Below are 20,883 nucleotides of genomic sequence, written 5' to 3' on the forward strand. Positions count from 1 at the left end.
CAAACTTTACAGTCATGTTTATCATGTGATTCAGAACAGATTGATGTACTGATATCATGATACACAAACAGCGCCAACTAATGGGAATAGGAAATGTATTTTTCATGTAGTTGTGTATTTTTCATGTAATTGAAATGTCTACACAAACTCTAAACAACACTAAATGCTAAGTAATTTACAAATAACACACTGTCCAATAAACCAAATTACGTTTGCTCTGCACAGATAATCAGGATGACCTTCACATTCTCATCTCATTTATATGCTCATATGATGATAAACTCATAGCGCCCCCTGTCGGGAGGGGGCCATGTCTTTTTTTGTTGCTGTATACTGCTGTGCTTCTCTGGGGAGAAGAGCAGGAGAGAGGACACAGGAGGACTCTTGTGCTTGGCTGCGCTGGCTGCAACTCCTGCGGCTCACAAGGGGTGCGAGGGCCCGCCCATCGCTGCTTGCAGCTTAAAATTTTCTTTTAACTTTGTAGGATAGCTGATGTTAATTTCTGATGTACTCTGAGTGAGCAACTGCTTTTCCTCTCCACCTCTCCAAATGACAGACAGAGCCACTGTACATTTCTACTATAAAAATCCATTTAATTTCTTATATCAAAAAGAAATAGAATCATAACAAAACAATCAGAACCACAAATATCCATGTGGGATTTTGCCACCAAAAGAATTTCTCCAACTGAAAAATGATTGTTCTAATTTACATGGTCGGGTGAAAATCTAACAGAGCAAGATATTAAAAAAAAAAGTGATGAATACTTTTAACAAGTGAAGGGTCAAAGCCACAGCGTTTCCTCTAGGATGGGTGTGTGAGAGCACCATGCAGAGTGATATGGCAGGTTGCTGGCTGAGAAGAAGCTCAATTAAAAGCAGCATGGTGAGCAGTGAGACACAGAGAGCAATACTTTGAAGACTAAAAACCAGGCTGACAGTGAGACAGATGTTAGCGTTAGCAGCAAGGTAAAGGAATTGACAAAGGAATGCTTATCAGGAAGCTGATCACTCTCCTTCCTGGGAATGCACTTAACAATGAGCATTAACCTAAATTAAAAAACAAAAAACAACTCAATCTCCCACAGAAGTACGTACCATCAAACGGTCTCCCTGGCCTTTCCTGAAAGTACATTTACAATCAAAAGACAAGGAACAAAAGCTAAATGTTACCATTCTCAGCTAGTTATTTGTCGCACATTGTTTTTTCAGTGATGACCAGAAATTCACAGAAGCTTGTCGTCACTCCCAAAAAGTACTTTCTAGAACAGTTTCAGAGCAAATCCAGCTTCTGTCCAAAGTGTCCTGCAGTAGGCTAAACCAAGGCCACGAATATCCATCCTGGACTTTTCATCCTGGAATGTGGACTTTATTACAATCATCTTCATCCAGCACGCTCACACACTGCCACTGACTCATTCATTTCTGACACAATGTCAATTATACAATGACTTTAAAAAAAACTGTTAAAAAGTACAGTCTGCTATTTGTTACTGATGTTTGTATTCCTGGGTATATTTTCAAGACACTTTGTTAATAGGTTTATATATATGCAAATATATATATATATAACTTTAGTCTGTGCAAGGAGGTAAAAGACAATCACTCGAATGTAGTTCTTTGAGACAACAGAACAGACACTGTCTGCGATGCCGAGTCCTCCATGTGTACATGTGAAGTTAAACAACTTCTCATTTCTCCCTTTAGACCTCCAGCAGCGAACTTACATATACACATAATGTGAAAGACTAAGCCGAACCAGCATCCAGGAAGCATTCATAGTGAGCACTGACATATCTCCTCTCTTTCACGAATAACAAAGACTTGGCAACATTTTTCTACGATGGAACAATATTCTTTTTTTCCCCTATACAATTCATACAAAAATAAAAAATTAAAATTGTTCCACGGCCATTTGTATCGCTCTATCTTTTACATTTGCACAGAGGTAGTGGCTATATGCGTGAGAGGGGAGGGAGAGTTGTGAGGAGGAGGCGAGCAAAATTAAAAAGAAGAACTGAATAAATGTCTATAAAATGGTTCCTTTTTCAATCACCAGAGGATTTTTTTTGTCAAAGAACAAAATATAATACTGCAATCACTTAAAAAAGTAGTCCTTCATTTTATACATTTTATACAGTGTTCTTGCTTTTTTTGTTGCTTTTCTTTTCAGTTGGTAAAGGCATAAGATGAGAGAGCTTGTTGGCTCAGCACTGGGTTGGGCAGGGCAGGGCAGGGCAATGTTGGCAGAGTTCAATCCATGCCGAGCTCTACGCTAACGGGTCACTCATGTCCTCATCGCCCTGGGAGAGAAGCTCCTTCTTCTCATCTGTGCTGGCCAGAGAGTTGCGGCTGTTGTGGGCACCCATGTACAGGGTAGCATACACTGGATTGGTGAAGTTGGTGGGCTGTGGAGCACAGAAAATTACATGGTGACTCAAGAGAAAGTTAGAGAGTCTTTAAAAGTGAAAGGAGCATTTACTGCATTTTGTACTTTAATAAAAGGGTTAATTCACCCAAATAACAAAAATATAACAGATAGTTTGAGTTTGCTAATTGGTTTGTTATGTCCTTTCTGTTTGCTAGGTCCCATAATGCTGCATAAAGTCTGCCTGCTCTAGTTCTTTGCTTCAGGAGGTCCAATCACCAATGGACTGCCCCTGGCCTACCTAAGTGTTTACGCGCACATTTTTTATTTGAGCATAGAAAGCCAGAGTGGGAATGCCACAAAAAATAAATAAATAAAACAGAAATAGCACAAAAAGTTTTTCCACTCGGCTGAGGCAAAAATACTGGTGTTTCAATAAAAGCAAAATGTGACAATGTGTCATGGAAACAGACCTGGTGAATAAATCATGATGTACATTAAGTCTGTGACTTAAACATCATTCTCACTTCCAGTTCACATGAGAAGAGTAGCTGCAGAACTAGATATGTTTTGGTGATTTCGGGTAACCCTTTAAACAAGAGTGGTTTAAGCTGTGTTACCTTGTCTGGGTCCAAAGCAAAGTCTGAATCCAGAAGCTCCCCAGCGTCATCGTCAGGGTCTCCTTCATAGATCTTATAGGCAGGGTTCCCAATCTCAACATTCATGGCTCCATTTGTCATTCGGTGGTGCTGGAAGCCCTTGGCACTGCAGACAGACAAAGATAAACAAACTCAATAACCATCTAAGCAATAGATTTAGAACCCCGTTTAAAAAAGATGATTAACTGTTTTTTGGAGAAACCCTAAATTAAACAATTCACAGTGTCTAAAAAAGTATCATAACTTGGCATAAGCCAGGTACTGACTCAGTGCCAGCCACACACAATCCACACAACCAAGACAACATATATTTAAGGTTGTCAAATGAGCTTTTTTGTCAAAGGCCATTTGATCAAACCCAGAGAATCTACTGCAGCATGTCTATTGTGGAGAATGCTGGATTTTCGCATTGCAAATAATCTGCTGTTTGCAAGCATTTAAACTTTTTTCACAGATGCACAACTGTATATTTTTACTATGCAAGCACACAGTGTAAGCCTAACATTTACACATGTAAACAAGGGAGGGTATGGAAATGCAACAAGGACAAAATAGTTCAATTGTTTGTGCATCACCAGCAAAACTACTTCAGATAAGAGTTAAGAGATCCCTGTGTTGCTAGGGCTGGAAACCCCACGGAGGAAAAGAGGAGATAGCAGGCAAGGACAAACAGACAGATTTCTGCACTGACCAACAGAATGAACAAATGGACCCACAAAAAGGATGGCCAGTCTGACTGGATGTCAAGGAAGGGAGGGGACAGGATTTTTGGGTCAAGAGGTTAATTATGTAATCCTATAAAGTTACCGCGAGCACTGAGAATGAGATTTGCCCAGCCATAGAGACCTGGGAGACAGGAAATAGATGGTTATAAAAAAAGGTAAGAGAGAAAGAGAAGCTAGATAGCAAAGGTGTGAGGAACAGATGAAAAATGGAGTTTTGGGGGGGAAAAAAAAGTTTCAGAAACCAGGACCTACCCGCGCATTCTCCGCTTGTACCACAAGATGGCACCAACAACCAGCAGTGCCAGTAACAGCAGCAGAAGCACTGGGATGACAATGGATGCAGTACCTGGGTATGAGCAAATAATGTGAATAAATAGGACCAAAGTGCGTGTTTCACTGACAAGACTCTTTGTGAGGAACTGAGTGACTTACTTCCACTGGAACCAGGAGAATCCACAGGAGCAGATGCAACTTCACATCTGTATCCTGTCCATCCAACAGGACACCTGGACACACAATGAGCCAGAGTTACAAAGAGCATGCACGTACATGAGTTTGAAAGACAGAAAATGGCTGTGTTATTAAATTAAGTATATTAAGATGGGGGCGGGTGTCATATCTTACTTGCACTGAGGCAGCAGTGTGCGGGTGTCAACTGAACATTGTCCATGTAAGCAGTAGTCCAAACAGGAATAGCAGCTGGGTTGGGTCTGACCATTGGGACAGCTACACACACACACACACACACACACACACACACACACACACACACACACACAGATAAAAAATGAATTAGGTTCCTCAATAAGATCCCCTAAAAGTCCTAATATTGCATGTGGTTTTAGAATGATCAAATATGGGTTCAATGGTCAGATATCCACCATATAACTCCAATCAGTGTAACCTCCAGAGAGCTTTATGTGCAAATCTAAGTCTAATTTATTTTGTGCAGAGACCACATTCCACAGTCTACCCACCTGCAGGAAACCTCCCTTGAGGATGATGTCAAACACTTGCCCGTTCCGCAGAACTGACATTTGTCCACCTCACACTGGTGCCCGATGTACTGAGTGGGGCACAAACACAGTTTGGTGCCGTTGGAGGTTTCTAAGCAGGTTCCGCCATTCTGACAGAAACCTTCGCATTTACCTAAGGGTGGGAAGGAAGGGTTGTGAGATGTTCAGAGCACCCTCAAAAACTCATATATTCTTCCACAAATTGGGTTACAATTTTAAATGTGCCAGTTTTTGAAAGTAGTGTACATCAGAAAGCTATACATTACAAAGATTTTATCATCCATCCACAATCTACAAATAACTCCTTAAAAACAATTAAGCAACATATGCTGCCACTTACTGTACTGGCACTGGTCTCCCTGGTACTCTGGTGGGCAGCTACAGGTTGGCTGGTTGCCCATGTTGACCGAGCAGTTGCCCTGGTTCAGGCAGTAATCCTGACAAGTATAGCGGCTGCAGGTGGGCCCTGTGAAGCCTTTAGGGCATCTGCAAGTCGGAGCACCTAAAACCCAGGTAAAATATAAGAGTTAAAAGAAATCGTGATAAATATAAATGATCAAAACTACAACTTCTTATACAAAGTAGGGATGCACCAATGCACATTTTTTCACTTCCAATCCGATCCCGATACCTGAATTTGGATATCTGCCAATACCGATACTATTCAGATACCAGAGCTCTGTTTGCTTTAATATTATTATCATTATCAATTTTACATGATGCTGTAATAAATCTTCTTCACAGGCAAGTATGATATGTACGAATGTACGCATGTATGTCCCAAAAGACAACTTGAGGTAAGTATAAGGTCAGAAAAGAAAGTCAGGAAACAGTCAATATTTATTAAAGACAGAGGGTAACCTTCTTTTCGACTACCCCTCTCCAAAATAAAATAGAAATAAAAAGGGCTACTTGATCTGATCAGCACAAATTAAGTATACTGGCTCTTGTAGTAGCAACTCACTCACGGTTCATTTTCTTCCTGCTGTACCTAGAAGTAACATAAGTCTGTGAGTAATATATTGTTGGTGTGGGAATTACATGTATGACTTTCCGCCCCTCGGTACAACGGCTTAGCAAACATTGCACGTTGCTATCTTGCTTCGTGGTGTTTCTAGTGCAAAATATTTTCACACAGCAGACATGTGCTGAAAAGTTGGTTAGCCATGGTACTGCTCAATGCTCACCTGCTAGCTGGCTGCAAACTGTGGAAGGGATTTCCTGAACGGCGGCCTGTCTCATTACTCCACATCACATTGAGACACGCCTCCGTTCAGGAAACCCTTTCCACATTTTGTAGCCAGTTAGCAGAGCAGCCCACAGGGAATCACTTGTGGAGTCATTTCAGCAGAAACATTAAAGCACAAACATGGTTCGTGGATCGGAAATCTCCGCAGGTTGGATCGAAAATTTTCGATCCGTGAATTATGATGATTAAGTCTGGGGATCACCAAAAATCACTAGTATTCATCATCTGAATATGTGTACCAATTTCAATGTCACTAGCCTGGATAAAAAACTATTACAAAGGCAATTTACCTTGTTGCATTCTACAGAAATATACAGTAATACATATGTTCTTAAGGAAAAGGGGAGGAAACTAAAAATTAACTAAATAATAGTCTTGCTTAACTGCTAGGTAAGTGAAAAGGAGTTTACCAAAGTCTGAGCAGATCAGGTGTTCACAACAAATGAACAAGTGATTCCGCATGCGTGTGCCATGCTCTTACCTGTATGAGAAGCAGTGCAGGTTCCTCCATTCTTGCAATAATCCCTGCACTGGTTAATCTCACATCTTTCTCCAGTGTAGCTGGGCTGGCAGCGACACTTGGCCACCTGACGGGCGTTGAAGAAGCAGCTCCCACCGTTCTGACACTGAATATCGCAGGGCCCTGAGGGGGGAGCTGTGGGGGGGGGGGTTCCATGATGAACCAACATTTTGTACAAAGCATCTGAATGTAAAGCCACCCACGTGCTAAACTGCTAAAATGAAAGTAAGGTTATTGTTGGAGTACATAAGTGTACTGTATGTATGTAGACTTACAGAATGGTGACTGGGTAGGGCCAGGTCTCTCCACACATGTGCCATTGTCGGCCACGTAGTTGTTAGGACAGGTACACACTGGTCCACTAGGGCTGAGTAGACACAGCCACTCACACTTTTTCCTGTCACATGGATTAGTCACTGAAGCAGAGAGACAAAAAAGATATGCAATAAGAAAAAACGTGCATGGCATGTATAAAAATAAAAATCTTCAAATACCTCCTTATTTTTTACATAAATAAATGGGTGCAGAAAAACTCAAGAAACAGCATGGTCTGACACTCACTCTCTGGCTGCTTGTAACGGTGGTACAGGACTATATCAGTAGCGTGGTTGATGCCTGTGGTGAGATTCTCCATGGGGCCTTTGCCAAACTTGTTGACCCGGAAGACAAAGTTATTGATATATGTGACCCCATAAATGTGATCCTCAAAGATATCAATGCTGAATGGATGAAGCAGGTCTGGAAATGAGAGAAAAGAATCATGAGATAAAAAGGGAATAAACATGCAGGTAACATGTTGATGCCAGATTTCTGAACTGTCATGTTTCATACTGTTTTGTTTTGCGCGCGTAAAGAACTCAACTGTTTTTGATGCCGGAGACAGCGATGACGGGATCAGAGCCATCCAGACGAACGCTGCCAATGACCGAGAGTTTAGCATCTGCCCAGTAAAGACGCTCATTGAAGTAGTCCACAGCCAAACCTGTAGAGGCAGAATGGAAGAGCCTTGTAGATAAAAACATGGCGACCTATACAGAATAAAAAACCTTGGTTCTGAAGGGCAGCTCCAGAGTATAAAGTTCTCTGACTGTGAGTGTAAAGCAGCGGGTTGCTGGGAAAGAACATGCTAGACAAATCAAATAAGTCATTCAGTGCTACCGTAGTGCTAACCTGTGGGCCACTGGATGTTCTCGTGGACTAGAGTTTGTCTCAGAGTGCCGTCCATGGCAGCTGTTTCAATTTTAGGGTGGTTCCCCCAGTCTGCCCAATACATGGTCCTAAGGGGAAACACACATACACACGAGTGTGAACACACATTTACAAAACACATGACTACAGAAAGAGCTATGATACAAATTATATATTTTATATGACTGTTAGACTAAAGCCACCGTCAAAGAGCACAGCATTGTCTCTTACCCTCTCTGTGGATCCACTACGATGGCGTAAGGCTCGTCTATCATGCCAGAGATCAGGGTCTTGCAATGCTGGCCTGACATCTGAGCCACTTCGATTACATCTCGACCAGAGTCTGTCCAGTACAGATTACCAGCCACCCAGTCCACTGCTATACCACGAGGCATCTTCAGCTCTTTGATCTGAATTCGAGCAGAAAAGTGTTTACAGGACGCTCATGTAACTTGTGTGTGTGGTGTGTTTGCAGCGGTATGATAGAGAGTTTATGCTGCTGCGCATATGTGACCAGCATTACCTGCAGGTTGGTGATCCTGCCCTCGCTCTGCCGACGTTTACGGTGAGAGTTGGAGGAGGAGGATGATGATGATGTGGACGGTCCTGGAAGTTCGTAGGAGGAGATGCGGCCTGTGTGCCAGTTGGTCCAGAAAATGCGGTTGGTCTTGACGTGCAGGTCCATTGCATCAATGCGCACGCTGGCATCACCCTGGAAGGTCTGCTCATAGCGCCAGTTGGGCATGCCAGGGTCCAGGCTGCGGATTTCATTGTCGTCAGCTATGTAGAGAATCTGTCGGCTGCTGTTCATGCCTGGAAGGTAAAGAGGAAAAGTCAGAAGGATTGCCTTTCAAATTAATAATACTTATGCCAGCTTTAAAAAAACATAGCCTAAAAGGAGAAACACTCACTGTCAGCCTTGCAGGTGTCATTGATCCTGGTAAAATATTTGTGGCAACTGCATTTGTAGGAACCTTTAGTATTGTTACAGATGTGGGAACAGACTCCAAACTGCACACACTCATTCTTATCTGAAAAATGAAGAACCAAAGGAAATTCATATTAAACAGAAAAAAAATTAAAGCACAGCTCCTTGCCTCAAGATTGTAAACATTTGCTACATTTTAAATATTTGAAGTAATTTTTTTTTTTTTGTCTTAACAGTGGCAGTGTTTTTGCCAGCGTACCTCCACAGGTGTGGTGTCCTGTCTTCTGGAAGCCTGGTTTGCAGGAACAGAAGGAGTCTGTCCCATTAGTGACACAGTGGGCTTCGTCTCCATCACCACACTGAGTCCTGTTACTCCTACAGTCATTCAACTTGGTGTCTGAAAACAAGCAAGCAACAGGCGAAAGCTGAGTCAGTGCATTTAAAGTTTAAACACTGGAGACCTCAGATCTGTGGTTCCTTATAATACGGTAATCAGCTTTGATATAGGGCACCTGTCTTGCAGTTGATCTCATCAGAGCCGTAGTCTTCACAGTCATTAAAGAAGTTACAGCGCAGAGTGGAGCTGATGCATCTGCTGTTGGCACACAAGAACTCATCCTTCTCACATGTGGGAACAGCTGGTGGGGCCTCTGTAAACATATTACACCACACACACACACACACACACACACACACACACACACACACACACACACACACACACACACACACACACACACACACACAGAGGTCAACAAGCTTTTCGATCAAAGTAGGGGTTTGTCTGTAAATGTTCTCATTCATCCAGGTCATAGTTCTCTCTTAGAAAATTGAATCGAAGGCAACTGGACTTAAGTTTGTCTGGGAAGACGTTTCGCCTCTTATCCAAGGGGCTTCATCAGTTCGTACGCATCGGTCTATCTAGTCCGCACTAGTCTGACCAAGAAAGTGGAGTAGGACCCAGGTATTTAAAGTAGGGGATTTCATGGAGATTTGAACGACTCCACAACTTACGGCAGTTGAGTTCATCTGAGTTGTCGCCGCAGTTATTGACACCGTCACATCTCTTTGACACTTGCAGACATACACGGTCGTTTTGGCAGCGGAAAGCCCTGGTGGGAGGACACTGGAACCTCCCTGAGAGCCGAACAGAGAAAGAAGACAAGAGGGACAAAGAGGGAAGCAGAAAAAAAACAGGTCAGGACAAAGGATGAAGACTGAGAGTATTACAAGATGTGTGTGATTCATTAGGCTGCACTCACTGCACTCTTCAGGATTCTCATCAGAGTTGTCCCCACAGTCGTCCTCCCCGTCACACTTCCAGGCGAGGGGTTTACACAGAGTGTTGTTACACTGGAACTCATCCTGAGGGCAGTGACGCCCAGCTGAGAAAAACAAGAGGAAAAAATTACTACTGATATGTGTTCTTCTCTTTTTATGGTACTTATCATCTGGGCGTTTTGCCACAACAAGCCAACTGTGTGACAAATCATAGTCACACATTTCTCTCTCATTAAAATGCCTATTTATTTATTTATTTATTTTTCAAATATGGAATAACTTTGCATAACACACTGAAAACAAAAAAAAAAACGATGAAATGGTATTAAAATGACAATAATGAATGAAAAAAACCCCAGCATTTATAGACAAGCATACACTTACAACCAGTGCCACAGCTCTCCTCATCACTGCCGTCCATGCAGTCAGGGTCAGCATCACACCGCCAGCGGATGGGGATACAGTGTCCGTTCTTACACTGGTACTGGTCGTTGTCACACTTCAGATCACAACCATTCTGCAGAAACATCATAACCAGCGGGCAAGTGAGGATCAACTTTTATACTTACAAACTAATTCTGAACACATACAATTTAGTATTATTTTCAGATATTTAATATTTAAACGAGGAAAAATAAGGTTTATGCACCTCATCCGATCCATCGGCACAGTCATGGTCACCATCACACTTCCACCTCCCGGCAATACAGCGACCGTTGGTGCAGGCAAACTCACTTTCTGAACACTGGCGAGGCACTACAGAAGAAGAAAGACGAGGTTAATGTTAATGACAACGTTAGCAAATACCTCTCAACAGCACAAACACAGGACGTGTTGAAATAAGCAAAATTGTAGACACTGAAGGGGGTTTGTGAAAGAATGAAAGGAGCTCAATAGGTTTCAATATTACTTGACTGTATTTCCAATATAGCTTATTTAATTTGAGTGTTTTATATACGTTATACTTGTGGTAATAATTACATCAGCAATACAAATAAGGTCTTACGCAGTGGCATCTAGTGGCAGAGGAAAACAGTACAACAATGTTAAAAAATGACTCTATTTAGAGCTCAGCCTGCAGACTCTCACAGATGGGTGGGGATCACAGCTGGACAGGAGCATGAGAACAAGGACAGCGTGGAATAAAAGACACAGCAGGGAGGCATCACTGAAAATGGATGCAGTTCATGTGAAGGTGGAGTAACTTACCTCTGGCTCATGCCAACAGGACAGTATGAAATGAAACAAATATCAGATGAGGTAAGGTGCATCAGAAATGACAGGGAATGGATGTTAGTGCTGAATAAGAGACTTAATATGCAGTTAACAATATAAAGGTGCAAAGTGGGTATGTTAACAGTGGACAAGGCATGGGCATGAATGTAAGTGACACTGGACAAGGTGAGATAACAGTTGTTGACAGTATACAGTATGAAGGTGCTGTTTAAAAGCTGAAAGTGACACCCACTGCACTTGTCTTCATCTGAGTTGTCCCCACAGTCGTTATCGTAGTCGCACTGCCAGCGGCCTGGTACGCAGCGGTTGTTCTTACATCTAAACTGGTACGGCTCACATGTCCTCTCAGCTGTTCAAAGCACAGAAAAATGTTATCGTCAATAAAGTGAAAACAGAATAAACCCAAAATCATAACATCAAAATTTGGAAGAAAACACAAACAAACAAACAAACAACAACAAAAAACAGTCAGTGCCATAAAGGTCTCTTTGGTGCATCTTCCTAGGTGGGGAAATTCTTACCACACTCCTCTTTGGGTTCATCCGACGCGTCTCCGCAGTCGTCCTCCCCATCACACTTCCAGCGAGCAGGGATGCAGCGTCCAGAGTCTTTACAACGGAACTCGTCCACACCACAAGTCATCTGGGCTGGAGAGGGAAACATTTGTCAATTACATAGACAGCAAATCAGGATGACTGTGAATAAACAAAGTGAAAAATAAGCTGGGAGCCCTACTGCAGTTGGCGGGTTCATCAGATCCATCCACACAGTCATTGTCGCGGTCACACACCCAGACACGAGGTATGCAGCGTTTGGTGATGGCACACTGGAACTGGGTGGGGGCACATGTGACCTCAGCTATTTGAAGGAATAACAGTTTTATAGTTACAGAGTGAAATTAAACACCAAAGAGAAAAAACAGCAAATCAGAACTGGAACTGTATTATACAAAAAAATATATAAAAGAAAAAAAGCTTCTGCTTACGGCAGTCTTTCTCGTCCTCTCCTTCTCCGCAGTTGTCCTGGCCATTACAGCGGAAGATGCCTGGGATGCAGCGGCTTGGGTGGGAACATTTGAACTGGCTGGGCAGGCACACGTGAATATCTGTAGATAAACAAGGAAACAAGCATCAGATTTGAAGCTAATCAGTAGACAAGAATAAAGTGGTGTTGGTGGCATTAACAGAAAAAAAACAGGCAGGATGCAGTTTATTAAAATTAAAGAAAACTGTATATAGACAGAGAGGCATACCACAGTTGGCCTCATCTGAGTTGTCCTGACAGTCGTTGTCTCCATCACAGATGTAGGCAGGGTTGGTGCAGATGCCTGTACCACACTGGAACTGCCCGGGTCTGCATTTGAATTCAGCTGGAAGAAAGAATCAGAGTTTATCAGGATCCCACTGAATTTACACAATATTTTTTTTAACATTTCAATTCTTCCCTGCAGATAGGCTCCTTTTATGATGAGTTAGAGTTACACCTAACATGCCTCACATCTTTCGTAAACACTTACGGCAGTCTGCTGGCTCGTCCGACCGGTCACCGCAATCGTCCTCCGTGTCACATTTCCACCAGAAAGGAATGCACTTATCGTTCTTGCACACAAACTACAGTAGGAAGAGACAAGTTAATCAAAGTGATGACAGGGGCATAACACCAGAGCTTCACTGCTTCGGTGCCATTGACAAACCATAAGCTAGCTACTGTAGCACTAGGCCACAAGCCAGCTGTCAATAGACAATCACCAGGTATAAGCAGTTAATCAAACAAGCCACAGCGAGACATCGAGATATGAAAAGCCACTTATCAACTGCACTCATTAAATCATATTTCCACTGATGATGAGATGTTTACACAGCCTCCCTACCTGGCTGGCTGTGCAGTTAGACATGCAAGTACGCTGATCATTGGCCAGGTAGAAGTTGGTAGGACAGGCACACTTGTAGCCACCTCCAGGAGAGAGAAGGCAGAGGTTACTGCAGCCGCCGTTGTTTATCTGGCACGGGTGGTTGAGCACTGCGAAAGAGACAGAAAAACTGCATATCAAACACTGTCTTCTCCGCGCTGTCACGTAAGAACGTCACGTTCATAAACTTTATCAAACGTCTCCAAAAGTAAAACATATACTACTGAAGTAAAACTGAAAATTCAACCACACAAGGCATTTAATAAATTGTGTTTAATATTTAATCCTTATCTCCTATATAAGTGCATTTCAGTTTTTTTTGCTGACGGTACTGAAACTGATACCGTTGCTATTTTTAAGACCCCACAGTATACCTTATTACCGCCCAACCCTATTCAGTGCAACTTTATATTTCAGTACATATAATGATTTCCTACACCTTAATGCTTTTTCAGATCTTCTTTCCTAGACTAGATGTTCAGTTGATTCACATCATATTGAGTCAGGTAAGATGTTTTTGGAAATAGGGTTGTGAAATTTTATTTGGGAATTGAAAAGAATAGGATATAAAAATGCATATTTACAACATATGAACTTAAATGTCCAAGGTTTGCCCTTGTTTAAATGGGTGTACTACATGCTATTTTTGTCAAATTCCCAAACCTTTACACATCAGTTTCTACATGAGTGTGTCTCTTACCCTCAGGCTGGCGATAAGGATGGTAAATGTGGATGTCCATGGGTCGATGCAGGGTGCTGATCAAGGTGGTCTTGTTGGTACCCAGAGTCTTGTGAGCTCTGTTAATGGACTTTGTCTCCCAGTCGGTCCAGTAGATATACTCCTCAAACAGTGTCATGGCAAAGATGTGGGGGATGTCGTTGCTGAGAACTGTGAAGCAACACAATAAATCAATCACATTGTTAATGATGAAATAATTAAATCATTCATAATGAAGGTTTCCCACCACGATCCTAAGTAAAATTTAGTGACTTTCAACAGCTAAACCGTCATCAAAAATGGACAATTTTCTGATTTGTTAATTTTGTTTAGCTTAAAAATGCTCTTTGATATTAAACAATCTGGTTTCCCAAAAAGAGAAGACTGAGGTGAAGTGTGCATACAACATATAACAGCTTGTGGCTAATCAAATAAATACGAGAAACAATTAAATATAATACATGTCTCAAACTTCTACAATGTTCTAAAAATTCAGTGACGATATGTAGTGATTTTAGCAATCACTTGTTTCTTATTCTTGCTGCTGTGATGTTGTTGTATCCCAAAGAGAAACTGCTGGGAAACTCTTGCACTGTTAATGTGAAACAGGAGCAGGGTGGGGTGCACAGCTACAGCGGCTCCACTGTATCTGTGTGTTATGTAATGGGTTCTATGCCTCATTAAGCTTTACACTCCAATTGCACTTTTTCTCCCATATTCTTGTCATATCATGTGTTTGCTCTCTATGTTTGAGGCTGGAGCATTATGGAAACGCACCATTATTTTCTGTTGTAAAACATGGCAATCCAAATACGTCACACATGCATGGATAGGCACATGCAGGAAGACACACACGAAGCGCACACACACACGGCACAAGTTCAAAAACACCTTGTCATTAAATGACTGTGATTTCAGCATTGATTTTAACAAACAATGTGCTTTGAACAATTAAAATGTTTGTATCCTGTGATAGGAGTCGTTTTACAACATCAAGTGGAACTGAAATATTAGTCAGATTAGCATGAAGCGCCCTTTGGTCAATCCTTATCTGAGTTCAAACAGACCGAGTCTTGTTCTGCAAACACACACAAGGCCACACTGATTTGTGTGTATCAAAGGAGGAGTGCACAACTCACTGGACATTCTCCACCACAAAGCTAACACAAGACTATGTCACTGCCTATTATGAACTGCCTTTGTAATTTCATATAAATAGTAGTTTTTCCTCTGATGTGTTTCCATCAGCACTGGTTTCCTTGCTTGAACATTGTGCTGAATGAAAAACTCAGCATGCTCAAAACTTACACCGAGCACAATGCTCTCTCTTAGGTGAATTCTGTAGTATACAATCCCATACACCCACAATTTTGCGTACATTCTTCATCCAAGGAAGGATGGGATGCCATAGCTATTGTTGCTGTGTGAAGCAGATCTTAGTAAATATGCAAAATTTCAGTACAGACGCCCGCTGAGCTCCAGAATTCCTCTGCATACCCAGTTGGCTGACAATATCAACTATTGTAGTGAGTGTGCTAAACAACTGAGTGCTATGCAGATGTCATACATGCTATACTGATCAGGACAATCTCCCCTATTCAGCATTTCTGTCTCATGGGCCTGTGGTGCAGCACTCTAGCCCTTTGGACAACCATTAGGCCTGCTCCCAAACAAGAATGTGTATGTATTAATTTGAAAAGAGGAAACTCTTCTCTGTGTTTCTGAAATTACAGCATAGAACAAATAAATAATTAAAGATTTAAAAAAATAGAAAGCACAGAATCGTAAATCCCAAATTTGAGCAATTTTTCTGACTCATCCAGCAGCTGAGCACACTCATGACGTTCTTTCTACAATGAAAATGTCACATTGGAAAGTTTGTTTCCAACACTGTTGCTGAAGTTCCCATAAATGTAACACTTGTATCCCAAACCAGCTCCACGGGATTTAAATCTGGAGACTGTGCTGGTCTTCCATCATATGAAGCCACCATCTAGTTCTTTTCTTCTAATCTTGTGGGTCATTATCTTGCTGTAGGATGAACCCCAGAACAACCAGTCTGCGTTACTTGCCTTTTTCTCACCACTCTGACAGCAATACACAGTACTACTACCTGCACTACGGTATTGTCCTAATAATGCATCAGAAAGTGTAGTAAAGCAGTTTGTTCCAACACTGCGTTTGTACAGACAGAGGGTTTGTTTGTATTCAGGAATGTCAGTCATGTTGCTCTCAGTGTGTAAAAGATGAAAGATTTTTGAATATTTCTGCATCTGAATGTGTACTGGTGCATTACCGGTGTGTCTGCTGGTGCCATCCAGGCTGGCAAACTCAATGTAATCCTCCCTGGCATCAGCCCAGTATATACGGTCATTGATGAAGTCCAGGGTCAGTCCGTTGGGCCAAGTGATCTTATCCTCTACGATCACACTTCTGTTGGTGCCGTCCATCCCAATTCTCCCAATGTGAGGGTTGTCACCCCAGTCAGACCAGTACAGGTACCTAAAGATGAGGTCGTTAAGACAGCGTTCCAATCACAATTACTCTTTTCAATCTTAATGAAATTTATTTTAAATTCCAAAAAAATTAAAATAATATGAACAAATGAGCTTAGTTTGAGATGAGCTAAGCTTCTTACCCGTAGCGTACGTCCACAGCCACAGCACGAGGTTCCCTTAGGCCGCTGTTGACCAACACAGTCCGGTAGGCCCCGTTGAGTTTTGACACCTCAATGGTGTCCCGGCCTTTGTCGCACCAGTACAAGTTTCCTCCAACCCAGTCCACTGCCAAGCCATCTGGGTTACTAAGGGAGGTCCGGTGTAATACCTGTAAGGTCAGTGAGTGACAAGGTTAGACAGTCACTTAACTTTCAGAAAAATAAGTAAATACTATGGATAATGCTCCAGCTGTACCAATTAAGCTTCAGTATCAATTTAGCTGAAATTTCCAATCAGATAAAAGTGCATTTGATTTCCTCACTGACCTCCATGTTGCTGCCATTCATTCGCATGCGTCGGATCATGCTGCCCTGAGTGGTCACATCTGTCCAGTAGATCATCTGCTCTGCATAGTGGAAGTCCAGTGCCACTGCATTATTCAGGCCCTGAAACAGAGGTAGGTAAGGTATTAACAGGTGCATGGAGGGCTGACAATAAAAACTTCACCTCCTTGTGTTTGAATAGGTCAAACTGAGAACCGCAACAGGTGAGACGCTCACCTGTTTTATTAGAGTGTAGTTGGACCCATCCAGGTTGAGTTTTCTCAGGTAGTACCGGTTAGCAAAGATCAAATAGGGCTCCTCTTCTACACACAAAGACAAAACAGAAAACACATGCTTTAGGACTGAATTGGCTATTAGCAACCAGCAACCAGCAAAATGCAAAATATACACGTGCATGCCTTACCCGATGTGGACTTGCAGATGGTGGGATCATTGGGGCTGAGTTCAAAGCCATCCACGCAGAGACAGTGGAAGCTACCATGTGTGTTGATGCAGCGCTGAGAACAGGGGTAGGTGGTTGTACACTCGTCTACATCCACACATGTTTTCCCATCCCGCTTAAGCTGGAAGCCAGGATGGCACCGGCACTGGAAGGGGTGAAGAACGGGGGAGATATGTCAACATCCTGCAGCCTACAGCACTTCTGGCACTTCTCACTTTTAGTAGGGATCATTTACAAGGGTCTGCCACAGCCTGTCACAACACCCCTGTCAGTCAACCTGATAGATATCTTTTTTTTTTAACCAAAATCTAATTTTTTCCCCAATTAGTAGACAGCTGCTGCTGTCAAATAAGATGCATAAAGAGCTACAAATCTTATCTGCTAAGTTGTCTTACAACAGAGAGCACGAGTATATGATAAGCTGAAACCCGGTGTGAAATAACAGACATGGACATCATCTAACCACATGGCACGGCAAAGGCAAAAACATTTATTCATCAACTAGTCGAAATCAGCTTGAACTGTAACTCCCCATACGCACATCTGTGTTTTGAAAGAACTCCAACGCACATTCTCAAACTGCACTCCCTCACTAAAAATGTGGGAATTTGCAGTATACTAAGCAGGCATATGCACACACCAGGACAATTCTGTGATGGTGTGAAGTCATGTATGATTGGATGTATAAACTCAAATACTTACTTACACTAGAGGCACCCCACCCCCAAACTAGAATAAACTGAATCCTTTTCTTGTGTCCAAATTGTTCCTTATCATTTTCCAATGAAGCTCTGACCAGAGCCTCAACACCACAGACATAAGAGTTCACACAGAGTTCAAGCTGTTCTAAGACTGGTCTCCTACTTTCAAGAAAGGGAGCCAAAACATGTTTTTGTCTTACATAACCGCATGCCTGAAGTGAGTGGTTCCCAACTTTTTTTTTTTTTTTTTCACTAACTCAGCATTGACAGCATAAACCCCATTTGTCTGTGAGCTTATATAATTTCTTGGCCGATTAAAATCAGTGAGTTCATGAAGTAATTTGATTTATTTTAGTTGCACTTTGGCAGAAAACAAAACAAAACAAAAAACATTTTGCTTTAAATCAACCCATCAGATGGCTTACCTTGAAGCCAATCTTGAGGTCATCACAGAGCTGAGAGCAGCCACTCAGCTTGCTGTTGAGACACTCGTTGATGAAGCAGTTGAGTTCATCAGAGCCATCGCCACAGTCGTCATTGTGGTCACACAACAGAGTCTCATTCAAACACTTCCCATTACGGCACATGAAGGCTGACTCATTACACGTCCTCTCTGAAATCATAGACAAATGGCCTGTTATATTAGTGTCACTTTGAAACTGGGCACAGCTACAGCCTTTCTGAACCAGTTACTCATATCATAACTAACACGTCATTATTTTGGTAGTGAAATATTAGTTCTGAAGAGCTTTTTAAGGAAAACGGTAATTATTATCCCTACCTGAGTCTGTGCAGCGAGGGTTCTTGGGAGCTTCATCAGAACGATCCTGACAGTCAAACTCTCCGTCACACTCCCATTTCTTCTGGTTGAGGCAGCGACCGTTGGCACAGCGGAACTCATCTGGACCACATGTTGGATATTCTACACCAGAACAAGAGTACTTTCAACACTAACCTTCACAGAACAATACCATTGCTTTTAACATGTGCCATTATTTACCGTGATTCTTTTTGATCCCTGTGCATCGTGTGTCTGTTTGTAACATTTTGGTAAATTTTTGTGGTGTTATTTGTCCCTGTTTGTACTTTGACATTGTTTTATTTAATTTTAATGCCCACCTTGACCCAGATCTCCTGGCAGAATAGATATTGTCTCTCAGTGAGAACTTCTTATTTAATTAAAGAATAAAAAATAAGTAAATAAATTACCTCAACCTTATTTTGTACTCTTAATTATTTTTTACTTTCCCATCTCCTCAATTTCTCTTCCAGGACACAAAAATCCCAGACAGACACTCACCACATTCTGGGGATTCATCTGAACCATCGGAGCAGTCGATGTCATGATCACACACAAAGTGCTTGGGGATACATTGTCTGTTCTGGCACATGAACTCATTTTCGGTATCGCAGGTGTTGTTGGTATACACTGGAGGTGGAAAGACACACAGTGGTCAATCACAACACAAAGAGGACAGACTTTGCCATGGGATTAATTTGTAACTGTCCCACTCACTGCAGCCAGCCTTGACACTCTCATCAGCTCCATCGGGACAGTCCTTGTCTCCATCACACTTCCAGCGTTGAGGCACACACATGTGGGAGCCGGGACACTGGAAAGCCTCAGGACTGCAGGTCTTGGATTCTGTGACGGCGTTATGGGAAAATTACTTGATGATATAACAACAGGAAATCTTGCGCATACAGCTGAATGCCTCAACTGGGCGTGGGAGAAAGCCCTTTTACATTGGTGAGTATAAGTAATCTGTCACTTACTGCATTTCTGGTCCTCATCAGAACCATCACCACAGTCATCAGAGCCGTCACACACCCAGTGGCTGGAAATGCAGCGGTGGTTCCCACATTCAAACTGGGTGGATGTACAAAATTTGTCTGTAAAGAAAAGCAGAGAGCTCAGCATTTTGGAAAGATTGTTTAATTTACCCTAACGGTAAAGTCATGTTTTTCCAAGAAAAACAGTCTGGTTTTTCTGGTATGTGTTGTGTTTTCAAGAAACATCTGGGTATTAGAGGAAAACTTTGTAGAAGACTGACCACAGTGTGTCTCATCGGCTCCGTTCTCACAGTCGTTTTCCTTATCACAGGTCCAGCTCATTGGAATGCAGCGACCGCTGGGGCAAGCAAAGAAGTTGACTGGACATTTTAGCTTTCTTTTATCTGCAAGACAACAGTAAAAAAAACATCAGTAAAATACAGTAAGTAAAAACAGTAAAAAAAAAAAACAAAAAACAAAAAACAAAAAAAAAACAACATAATTTATATCTTTGACAATTTAAGAACAGCTGAAAGTACTCAGAGGGGAATCAAAAAATGCAACCTGGGCAGTTTCTCTCATCGGAAAAGTCTCCACAGTCGTTGTTGCCGTCACAAACCCATGAGGACAGATAACACAGAGTGGTTTTCTCACAGCTCTGGAAGGACGCTCCTTTCACTCCCAGGCGGAAGAAACGGGAACAGTCTGTGGGCTCTGAGAAAAATGGAAGAAGCTTTTAAGAACTACCTTATAGTAAATGCCTTAAAAGAAATCTTAAAATTAAGCTAATTTTTACCATATAAACCTCATCCTTCTTAATTCATAGTGGAGAAACTACTTTTCCATTTAATATTTTTTTTCTAGAGCTGGTGAATAAAGAGGGACAAGAAATATTGTTGAGATGCGATTATGGCAGAGAACTTACGACAGTTCATTTCATCACTAGCATCTTCACAGTTGACCACCTGGTCACAGCGGCTGTAGTTGGAGATGCAGCTTCCATCTTTGCACTGGAACTCTCCTGCTTTGCACAGGGTCACTGCAGGAGGCACAGGAGTTTGTGAATTCACAAATGGGGAGGAAGTACACCCTCAAAAGCAAATACCTCCTCATTGAACTAACATAGTTTCTCTTTGTGCACCTGTCAAAAGCTTAACTAATGATTTCTCA

At 42.0% G+C, this 20,883-nt stretch overlaps 1 protein-coding gene across 2 annotated transcripts in view; it reads right to left on the reverse strand.

Annotated features, from left to right (window-relative positions):
* Positions 1–568: 568 nt before the first annotated feature.
* The window catches only part of lrp1ab (low density lipoprotein receptor-related protein 1Ab), an 87,187-nt gene continuing 66,872 nt past the window's right edge, over positions 569–20,883 (reverse strand). For both annotated transcript variants that reach the window (XM_041060480.1, XM_041060469.1), the window contains exons 48-89: positions 20,639–20,752; positions 20,278–20,427; positions 19,995–20,117; positions 19,717–19,833; positions 19,457–19,585; positions 19,241–19,369; positions 18,722–18,862; positions 18,366–18,553; positions 17,201–17,384; positions 17,014–17,099; positions 16,780–16,899; positions 16,435–16,622; positions 16,093–16,298; positions 13,779–13,967; positions 13,040–13,188; positions 12,686–12,779; positions 12,422–12,538; positions 12,155–12,274; positions 11,905–12,027; positions 11,691–11,816; positions 11,402–11,518; positions 10,583–10,689; positions 10,318–10,450; positions 9,915–10,037; positions 9,667–9,789; positions 9,165–9,302; positions 8,912–9,049; positions 8,636–8,755; positions 8,248–8,537; positions 7,956–8,134; positions 7,707–7,813; positions 7,399–7,518; positions 7,098–7,274; positions 6,812–6,952; positions 6,498–6,671; positions 5,108–5,269; positions 4,729–4,900; positions 4,376–4,477; positions 4,184–4,257; positions 4,004–4,097; positions 2,988–3,132; positions 569–2,407 (exon numbers count right to left, since the gene is read on the reverse strand). In XM_041060480.1, the coding sequence (XP_040916414.1) occupies positions 2,270–2,407; positions 2,988–3,132; positions 4,004–4,097; positions 4,184–4,257; positions 4,376–4,477; positions 4,729–4,900; positions 5,108–5,269; positions 6,498–6,671; positions 6,812–6,952; positions 7,098–7,274; positions 7,399–7,518; positions 7,707–7,813; positions 7,956–8,134; positions 8,248–8,537; positions 8,636–8,755; positions 8,912–9,049; positions 9,165–9,302; positions 9,667–9,789; positions 9,915–10,037; positions 10,318–10,450; positions 10,583–10,689; positions 11,402–11,518; positions 11,691–11,816; positions 11,905–12,027; positions 12,155–12,274; positions 12,422–12,538; positions 12,686–12,779; positions 13,040–13,188; positions 13,779–13,967; positions 16,093–16,298; positions 16,435–16,622; positions 16,780–16,899; positions 17,014–17,099; positions 17,201–17,384; positions 18,366–18,553; positions 18,722–18,862; positions 19,241–19,369; positions 19,457–19,585; positions 19,717–19,833; positions 19,995–20,117; positions 20,278–20,427; positions 20,639–20,752 (5,867 nt within the window). In that variant the 3' untranslated portion in view covers positions 569–2,269. The remainder of the gene's footprint in view (positions 2,408–2,987; positions 3,133–4,003; positions 4,098–4,183; positions 4,258–4,375; positions 4,478–4,728; positions 4,901–5,107; positions 5,270–6,497; positions 6,672–6,811; positions 6,953–7,097; positions 7,275–7,398; positions 7,519–7,706; positions 7,814–7,955; positions 8,135–8,247; positions 8,538–8,635; positions 8,756–8,911; positions 9,050–9,164; positions 9,303–9,666; positions 9,790–9,914; positions 10,038–10,317; positions 10,451–10,582; positions 10,690–11,401; positions 11,519–11,690; positions 11,817–11,904; positions 12,028–12,154; positions 12,275–12,421; positions 12,539–12,685; positions 12,780–13,039; positions 13,189–13,778; positions 13,968–16,092; positions 16,299–16,434; positions 16,623–16,779; positions 16,900–17,013; positions 17,100–17,200; positions 17,385–18,365; positions 18,554–18,721; positions 18,863–19,240; positions 19,370–19,456; positions 19,586–19,716; positions 19,834–19,994; positions 20,118–20,277; positions 20,428–20,638; positions 20,753–20,883) is intronic.

This window comes from Toxotes jaculatrix, chromosome 2 (assembly GCF_017976425.1).
Source record: "Toxotes jaculatrix isolate fToxJac2 chromosome 2, fToxJac2.pri, whole genome shotgun sequence".
NCBI lineage: Eukaryota > Metazoa > Chordata > Actinopteri > Toxotidae > Toxotes > Toxotes jaculatrix.